Source organism: Rhinoraja longicauda, chromosome 20, assembly GCF_053455715.1.
Source record: "Rhinoraja longicauda isolate Sanriku21f chromosome 20, sRhiLon1.1, whole genome shotgun sequence".
In the NCBI taxonomy this organism is placed as follows: Eukaryota; Metazoa; Chordata; class Chondrichthyes; order Rajiformes; family Arhynchobatidae; genus Rhinoraja; species Rhinoraja longicauda.
Genome location: NC_135972.1, coordinates 36,618,273 through 36,627,998, shown reverse-complemented (window position 1 = coordinate 36,627,998; position 9,726 = coordinate 36,618,273). Strand labels below are relative to the sequence as shown.

Sequence of the window (9,726 nt, the reverse complement as noted above, 5' to 3'; positions counted from 1 at the left end):
ACTAACATCTCATCAGATTATGAAAAACAGGATATCTGACAATGCACTGTGACCTCAGCACTGAAGTGTTAGACAGACACAACATGCTGGAGTAACTCAACGGGATAGTCAGCATCTCTGGAGAGCAGGAGTGGGCAACGTTTCGGGTCGAGACCCTTCTTCAGACCCGCAAAGTCACCCATTCAATCTATCCAGAGATGCTGCCAGTCCCGCTGAGTTACTCCAGCATTTTGTGTCCATCTTTGGTGTAAACCAGCATCTGCAGTTCCTTCCTACATTGAGGTACTAGACTGGTTTGGTTTTCAAGTGGGCTATTTGAATCCAGAACTGTTGGTGATTCAGAATTGAGAGCACTAGCATGCGAGCTAAAGATGGGCTATTATTACCCTGGGCATTACATTATTTATTTGCAATGCGGTTGACTAGCATATGAAGAAAACAAGTTGGAACAGATTTAGACCATGCAATCCTTTAGCCTGTTCCATCATTCAGGTTCAGATCAGCAATCACCTCAACTCCCGTTTTTCAACATCTCCGCAGCGATAAAACCATAATCAAAATTTGTTTTGTGGAAAAAGCAACATTTCAGCTTTGATTCTCGACGATTGGCTGGGATAGAGGTCCAAAGATTCACAACTCATGCCAAAGGAGACTTTTCCCCCCAACACAGCCCATAATGTATGCCATTCGTGCCTTTCTGCAATGTATGTCTCTTTATCCCGAGACTCTGCCCCGACTTCTTGTGTCACCGGGGAACATTTGCGTAACATAAATCCCATCAAGCCCTTTCAGAGTCTTGCTTCAATAAAACCACCACCTTCTAAACTCAATCTTCACAAAACAACCTCTGCATCCCAGAGAACGATCTGGATATTTTTACTCATTCTGTATGGTTCCTACCACGAGACGAACCGAACATCTGTGTAGTTTCTTCACCAACCAACATTTATCACTCAGCCAGCAGCGTCTAGAGCGGATTATTGGGTCAGCGTTGTGTTTTTATTTGAGGGATCTTGCTGGGTGTGGGTGAGTTTTTGTTTTCCATTTGAAAAGTACTTAATTGGATTTTAAGCATTTGGGACTTGCTTTTGGTCGTGAAAGGTTACAAATAAATGCCGGCGTTTTCTTTGTTAATCAGCCGAATTCTGATTAAACTTGGCTATGGTTACAATATGTGAAAACTCCTCAGATATCCACATGCATTGTCACCGTCTCATCCCTTCAACACCCCCCTTCCTGAAATAACCCCGCTTATTTTTTTTACACACAGCCGTTTTGATTTTGATTGCTCGTACTGACCATCCAAATCCTGAAATGCATCGCCCTCTGCAGGTCGACTTCATTCCCATGAGCTGGTAACGGGGGAAACAGAAATAAATACACGGCATTGAATAGAGCTGAAACGCTGCCTTGGAGTATCTGAAACGACAACTCGAACCAGGCGGGATCTTTCTCACCTTGGCTTATCTGTTTATAAATGGCAAAGGAACGCGGAGACGGCAACACGGAAAAGCGCACAGGAGTTAGTATAATCGGCGAACACTGAGAACTGCAATGAATTCTCGTCATTCATTTCTGCAAGAGCGTTGGATTTTCTGGTTTCAATGATCGATTTTATTTTACGGAAGTTCTGGTTCCAGGAGCATCGTCCACCCCCACCCATCCATAAAATGTTTTAAAAAAATGTAAGTCTTGATCTTACATAGAGGTCCCCTTGAATACACAATAGCTGTCGGCTATGAACCACCCACACGGTCTCCGAACAAGGAAGTCCAACTGCGCCCTCAGTCTTGCGAGTGCCTTCATATATTCGGTCTATAAATGTACATGAAAACGATCTCGCCTTCTTTTGGAGGTACTGTACTGCAAAGACTGGAGAAGTGGAATATGTTCAGGTCTTGCATCGTCTACCGAATCGTCAAGCGTGATTACGTATCCTGAACTTGTTGCTGGTGGACTGGAAGCTCTGTTGGGGGATCCTCCTCTCACTGATCCGGTACAGGTTCTTTGCATTTTATTTTATACGTTGATAATACACACACATATATGTATATATATATATATACAATTGTGAATTGCACAAAGATCTGAAACCTCCAGGCATCCGTTAAGAGGTCGATATTTCGGAGAGGTACGGCAGCAAATAGTTAATGTTCTTTTGATAACACCTGGTAAATGTGCGGCTGCTTCTTAAGTTGGTGCCTGGAGGTGTACAACTGCAATAGGACGGTACTCTTTAAAATGCATGTGTAAACAGAGCATGCAGATTTGCTGCAAAGAAATTTGGAAAAACAAATCTCTCGAGGGTCGGCAATCGCGTGCAGTAGTGAGTTTGCTTTTTATTTTATTTCTTTTCCCACTCGTGCAAATCGCATTCCCATTCTGGTTTTTTTTTTTTTTTATCTTTCCAGATGTCAGACGTGCAACACCCAGCCGGGGTTTGAGTCAGGAGCGACCCACCCGTGTTCCTCGCCACCTACCCAGCCAGCCACCCACCCACCCAGACAGGCAGGCAAGGCAAGGCAAGGCAGCCGGCAGGCAGGTCAGACCGCTGAGGATGGCAGCGGGGGTAGCAGCCTGGCTGCCGTTTGCCCGGGCGGCGGCTATAGGGTGGATGCCGGTGGCGAGCCACCCCATGCCCGCCGCCCCAAGCGACAGAAAGCGGCCGCGGGACGGGCTGGTGGTCCTCAACGTGAGCGGCCGGCGCTTCCAGACGTGGCGGAGTACACTGGAGAGGTACCCCGACACCCTGCTGGGCAGCTCGGAGAAGGAATTCTTCTACAACGACGACATCCGCGAGTACTTCTTCGACCGCGACCCGGACATCTTCAGGAACATCTTGAATTTCTACCGCACCGGCAAGCTGCACTACCCGCGCCACGAGTGTATCTCGGCCTACGACGAGGAGCTCGCCTTCTTCGGCATCATCCCCGAGATCGTCGGCGACTGCTGCTACGAGGAGTACAAGGACCGCAAGCGGGAGAACTTGGAGCGCATCATGGACGACGCGGAGGACGAGCTGGGCCTAGGCGAGCGCAGCCACCTGCCGTCCATGAGCGCGCGCCAGAAGGTGTGGCGAGCCTTCGAGAACCCGCACACCAGCACCCTGGCGCTCGTGCTCTACTACGTCACCGGCTTCTTCATCGCCGTGTCGGTGATGGCCAACGTGGCGGAGACGGTGCCGTGCGGCGCCATGCCCATGGCGGGCGGCGTCAAGGAGCTGCCGTGCGGCGAGCGCTTCGCCCTGGCCTTCTTCTGCCTCGACACGGCGTGCGTCATGATCTTCACCGTCGAGTACCTGCTGCGCCTGATGGCGGCGCCCAGCCGCTACCGCTTCGTGCGCAGTGTGATGAGCATCATCGACGTGGTGGCCATCATGCCCTACTACATCGCCCTGGTCATGTCGGACAACGAGGACGTGAGCGGCGCCTTCGTCACCCTGCGGGTCTTCAGGGTCTTCCGGATATTTAAGTTCTCCCGCCACTCGCAGGGCCTGCGCATCCTGGGCTACACCCTCAAGAGCTGCGCCTCCGAGCTCGGCTTCCTCCTCTTCTCCCTCACCATGGCCATTATCATCTTCGCCACTGTCATGTTTTACGCCGAGAAGGGTTCTACTGCCACCAAGTTCACCAGCATCCCGGCTGCTTTCTGGTACACCATTGTCACCATGACCACTCTGGGGTAAGTGCCTGGCTTTCTCTGCACTCTCTGCTGGCTGGGGCAGGTTGGCCTGCCACCAGTCGTGGGTTTCACTCTTGGCCTGTGTTTTGTGTTGTGTGGAACTTTTTGATCTTGGTACCACTGATTCATTGGCTGCCCCGAGTTCCTTGAGTTATTTTGGAGTACACTTTGGAGACCATTCACAGAGTTCAGGGTATTTATTGAATGTGCATTGCTTTTGAAGGGCTGCATTGTTTGTGGAGAAGGTGTGAAATTCTTTGTTGGAAGAACCAATGTAGCCTGTTTGCCACAAAGGGTAATCTGCATGCGTTTGAAGTTTTTGAAAATTCAATACAGTTAACTTAACAGAACTTTGGAAAGTTTGAAACGTATAATTTCTCTCCCCTTATCAGCACATGTCATTTTCATATTGGTTTGTTCTGTGCCCATATTTAAGAGATATATTGAAATAACCATTACAACTCTGAAAGTCTATGTTTGAATTAAATACGCATAAGTATTTACTTTATATTTATAAAATACGACAACACAGAATTGCCACCTGGGAAGAAAACAACTGAGAAGCTCAGCATTTCTGAAATGTTGGTGTGCAAAGTTGCATTTTTAATAGCCTTTAAGATCATTTGATATCAAACTATAGGGCATATTTATGGTTCAGCAATCATGGATAGGTTTTTAGTAAATCATATGAGGCAGCTTGGAGAACCAGTTGCTGCTGTTGTGCTGAATATGACCATCTTTGTCACTTACAACTAACTATCTGACCCAATGGGACAAAACAGACCTTGACATTTTGGTCCATGATGTGTAACTAAGCTTTAGCCAATAAAGACATGTAAAATTCCAATAGTATTGATTACATTTGATCATTCTTGGGTTGTAAATTTCTATTTAGGTACAAAGATGATTGTTGTTAGGGGTCTTTCATCCTGTGTAACACATCAGACTACATCATATCTGATGGTAGCATGACAAATAACTGGGTTGAATGACAATTCCTCTGCACTTGTGTGCAAATACTGAAGAGCAGAGAGCATGTGGACAACAGTTTCCTATGGAGCTCCAGCATTATTCACCAATTATTCTCTTTTCGATAGTTTCACCTAGTATGTGAAAATGGACTTTGTGTCCAGGTTTACTGAGACTGTTGTGGTATGTGGCATAGTGAAAAGTCTGGAGTAACTTATTTATTACTAAGTGTTAGATTTACAGAGGGGGAGAAAAATCCGCTCTAATTTTCCTTCTGATGTTAATGGAATGTTTTATATTAGGACAGCATGGTGGACAGAAGATTTTATTTGTTATCGTGGAAGTGACACACACTTCCACATTCTGGGAGTCCAAATAATTTCACAATATTGGATAGTTTAATAGACGTTCTGAGGAAAGGTATTGAATGGACATTTCAAAAGTTGTATTTCTTCAGTCCACATGTAAAAGAAACGCGCCAATATAAAATGTGTTTTTGCATTTACCTTGTCTCTAGACAGTCAAGGAAAATATACATTTTAGTTTCAGCATTTTCTGTATATGGCAGGATGCATAGGAATTGTAGTTATGGGCACTCCTGATGCGCTGAGTTACTCCAGCACTTTGTGTCTTCTATCAAATTGATTGCTGTTTATTGAATTCTTCACTGTTTGCACATAGATGAATTGTTAAAACAATAACTACTGTTTAAAATAAAAACGTGGAATGCTTAAATATAGTTTTGATGATTCACCGTGAAAAAAAACAATGTAAATTTTACCACAGCTTTGCCACTATTAAGGATGCATAGTTTAAAGCTACTAGTGTTTCAGCTAGTTGCCAAGTTTCTTACTTAAAATTTGACTACTTTTGGTGGCTTATGGTAATTAAATATATACTTTTTTTAATTGATTAACCAAACTTGGGTTTCGCACAGGCAGTTGTATCTATTAAAAGATGTTGGTTATTCCCTTTTTCAGTATTACTCAAAAAGTAAAGATAGACTTTAAGAATCATTGACATCATATAACTATAACGTGTTGGAACAATAAATATAATCTAGCAGATCAAGCAGCATCTCTGGAGAACATGGAAAGGTGACGTATTGGGTCAGGACCTTTCTTCAGTCTGAAGAGTCCCGATCTGAAATGTCACATCTCCATGTTTTTCAGAGATGCTGTTTGACCCGCTGAGTTACTCCAGCACTTTATGTCCTTTTGTGTAAACCAGCATCTGTAATTCCTTGTTTCAACATAATCTTGCTGGTTTGCTTGGAAATAAAGTGCATTATTTGCAAATACTGTATATGTTTTCATACTCTGGTATGATCGGTGAAAATGTGGCCGAGATGTGTAATTTTGTGTTGACAATTTAAGTGGTCAATTTTATCTACAATGTTGAAATGAAGTGCAATTCGGAGTAAACTAAAGCCTGAAGTTGTCAGTAGTAATATAGCAGTTTTTTAGTTAAATAAAGAAAATGGAATTTCATCAGGTGAGTTTTTGAGGCTCTTTGCATTTTGCCCAACAAATCCCTAATTGTCAGTTGATGCGTAAATGAAAGGTAAATCCAGTTGTTCTGTAGCACAGAGGCAAAATCTAATGGATTTGCTGCAGGTGGTTATTTATGATTTTGCATTCTTTCTTATTAAATGAGTTAAATGCACCATGCCTTAACTTATTTCCTATTCTCTTTCAATAAGTAAGTACACGTTCTAAATATAGCCATTTGTAATGGAAATTGAGTCAACATTAAGCCACAAAATTTTAAGTTCTACAGACTGTTGAAGGGACAGGTAGTTCTATTATAATGAGTGTTTCCGTACCACGAATTGGATATAAAGCGACTGGTGCAATAGGGAACGCTATTTGTGTTGCACAGACCAAATTGGTCATAATACAATTTTGATGAGAACCACTTAAAGTTACTTTAGAAATTGACAGAAAAAATCTGTTTTGTAAAATAAACATTTTGCTTCAATCCCCAGGTATCTCACCCAAGTAATTGTCTATTGTCTCTTAAGAATACAGTCTGCCAGCCAGACCCGGATGTGTCTGAGCGTGTCCAGGATATCCTGAAAGGGGAGGGAGAGGAGCCAGAGGTCGTGGTACATATAGGTACCAACAATATAGGTAGGATAAGGGAAGAGGTCCTGAAAGGAGAATTCAGGGGGCTAGGAAGAGAGTTTAAAAAAAAGGACTTCCAAAGTAATAATCTCAGGCTTACTGCCTGTGCCACGCGATAGTGAGAATAGGAATGGAGTGAGGTGGAGGATAAATATACGTGGCTGAGGAACTGGTGCAGGGAGCAGGGTTTCAAGTTTCTGGATCATTGGGACCTCTTCTGGGGGAAGTATGACCTGTACAAAAAGGACGGGTTGCATCTGAACCCGAGGGGAACCAATATCCTGGCGGGGAGATTTGCTAAAATAACTGCGGAGACTTTAAACTAGTACGGTTGGGGGGAGGGACTCAAACACAGATAGCTAATAGGCAGTGTGTGAGGCAGGAGGCAGAAAAGGGAAACACTCAGACCCAATATGTAGGAGAGAAAGAAGGGAAAAGAAATAAACTGAGAATAAGAAATGATGGGTCCCTTAAATGTGTATATTTTAATGCTAGGAGCATTGTAAGAAAGGTGGATGAGCTTAGAGCCTGGATTGACATCTGGAAGTATGATGTTGTGGCGATCAGTGAAACATGGTTGCAGGAGGGTTGCGATTGGCAATTAAATATTCCAGGATTTCATTGTTTCAGATGTGATTGAATCGGAGGGGCAAGAGGTGGGGGTGTTGCATTGCTTGTCAGGGAGGATATCACAGCAGTGCTTTGGCAGGACAGACTAGAGGGCTCGATTAAGGAGGCTGTTTGGGTGGAACTCAGAAATGAGAAAGGTTTAGCAACACTTATAGGGGTGCATTATTGACCGCCAAATAGGGAACGAGAATTGGAAGAGCAAATATGTAAGGAGATAGCAGATATTAGTAGTAAGCACAGAGTGGTGATTGTGGGTGATTTCAATTTTCCGTATATAGACTGGGAATCACATTCTGTTAAAGGGCTGGATGGTTTGGAGTTTGTAAAATGTGTGCAGGATAGTTTTTTGCAGCAATACGTAGAGGTGCCTACCAGAGAAGGGGCAGTGTTGGACCTCCTGTTAGGAAATGAGATGGGTCAGGTGACGGAGGTATGTGTTGAGGAGCACTTTGGGTCTAGTGATCATAATGCCATTAGTTTCAATATCATTATGGAGAAGGTCAAATCTGGACCAAGGGTTGAGATTTTGGATTGGAGAAAGGCTAATTTTGAGGAGATGAGAAAGGATTTAAAAGGAGTGAAATGGAAATTGTTGTTTTATGAAAAGGATATAATAGAGAAATGGAGGATATTTAAAGGTGAAATTTTGAGAGTACAGAGTCTTTATGTCCCTGTTCGGTGGAAAGGAAAGAATAATAATTTGAAAGAGCCGTGGTTTTCCAGGGAAATTGGACACTTGGTTCGGAAAAAGAGGGAGATATACAATAAATATAAGCGGCAGGGAGTAAATGAGGTTTTTGAGGAATATAAAGTATGTAAAAGGAATCTTAAAAAGGAAATTAGAAAAGCGAAAAAAAGATATGAGGCTGCTTTGGCAAGTAATGTAAAAGTAAACCCCAAGGGGTTCTACAGATATGTCAATAGCAAAAGGATAGTGAGGGATAAAATTGGTCCATTAGAGAGTCAGAGTGGACAGCTATGTGCTGAGCCGGAAGAAATGGGGGAGATATTAAACAATTTCTTTTCTTCGGTATTTACCGAGGAGTAGGATATTGAATTATGTGAGGTAAGCGAAACAAGTAGAGTAGTGATGGAAATTAGGAGGATTAAAGAAGAGGAGGTACGGACACTTTTGAAGAATATAAAAGTGGATAAGTCTCCAGGTCCTGATAGAATATTCCCTAGGACATTGAGGGAAGTTAGTGCAGAAATAGCAGGGGCGATGACGGAAATATTTCAAACGTCATTAGAAACAGGGATGGTGCCGGAAGATTGGCGCATTGCGCATGTTGTGCCTTTGTTTAAAAAAGGTTCTAAAAGTAAACCTAGCAATTATAGACCTATTAGTTTGACGTCTGTGGTGGGAAAATTAATGGAAAAGATACTTGGGGACAATATATATAGTTATTTGGATAATCAAGGCCTGATTAGAAACAGTCAACATGGATTTGTGCCTGGAAGGTCATGTTTGACTAATCTTCTTGAATTTTTTTGAAGAGGTTACCAGGGAAATTGATAAGGGCAAGGCTGTGGATGTTGTCTATATGGACTTCAGTAAGGCATTTGACAAGGTTCCACATGGAAGGTTGATTAAGAAGGTTAAATCGTTGGGTATTAATAGTGAGGTTGCAAGTTGGATTCAACAATGGCTGAATGGGAGATACCAGAAGGTAATGGTTGACAATTGTATGTCAGGTTGGAGGCCAGTGTCTAGTGGAGTGCCCCAACGATCTGTGTTGGGTCCACTGTTGTTTGTCATTTACATTAATGATCTGGATGATGGTGTGGCAAATTGGATTAGTAAATATGCAGATGATACTAAGATAGGTGGAGTAGTTGATAGTGAGGTAGATTTTCAAAGTCTACAGAGAGACTTGGGCCTTTTGGAAGGGTGGGCTGAAAGATGGCAGATGGAGTTTAATGCTGATAAGTGTGAGGTGCTGCATTTTGGTAGGACAAATCAAAATAGGACGTACAGGGTAAATGGTAGGGAATTGAGGAATGCAGTGGAACAGAGGGATCTGGGAATAACTGTGCATTGTTCCCTGAAGGTGGAATCTCATGTGGATAGGGTGGTGAAGAAGGCGTTTGGTATGCTTGCCTTTATAAATCAGAGCATCGAGTATAGAAGTTGGGATGTAATGTTGAAATTGTACAGGGCATTGGTGAGGCCGAATCTGGAGTATGGTGTGCAGTTCTGGTCGCCAAATTATAGGAAGGATGTCGACAAAATGGAGAGGGTACAGAGGAGATTTACTAGAATGTTGCCTGGGTTTCAGCACTTAGGCTACAGAGAGAGGTTGAATAGGTTGGGTCTTTA

The 9,726-nt window shown here is 43.2% G+C and overlaps 1 protein-coding gene across 2 annotated transcripts in view; it reads left to right on the top strand.

Moving 5' to 3' along the window:
* Positions 1 to 831: 831 nt before the first annotated feature.
* kcnd2 (potassium voltage-gated channel, Shal-related subfamily, member 2) overlaps positions 832 to 9,726 on the top strand; it is a 369,593-nt gene continuing 360,698 nt past the window's right edge. The window contains exons 1-3 of one of the 2 annotated variants that reach the window (XM_078417420.1): positions 832 to 1,026; positions 1,271 to 1,996; positions 2,412 to 3,681. In XM_078417420.1, the coding sequence (XP_078273546.1) occupies positions 2,558 to 3,681 (1,124 nt within the window). In that variant the 5' untranslated portion in view covers positions 832 to 1,026; positions 1,271 to 1,996; positions 2,412 to 2,557. Of the gene's footprint in view, positions 1,027 to 1,270; positions 1,997 to 2,157; positions 2,327 to 2,411; positions 3,682 to 9,726 lie in introns of those variants that run through there. The other variant, XM_078417421.1, reaches the window with a different exon arrangement.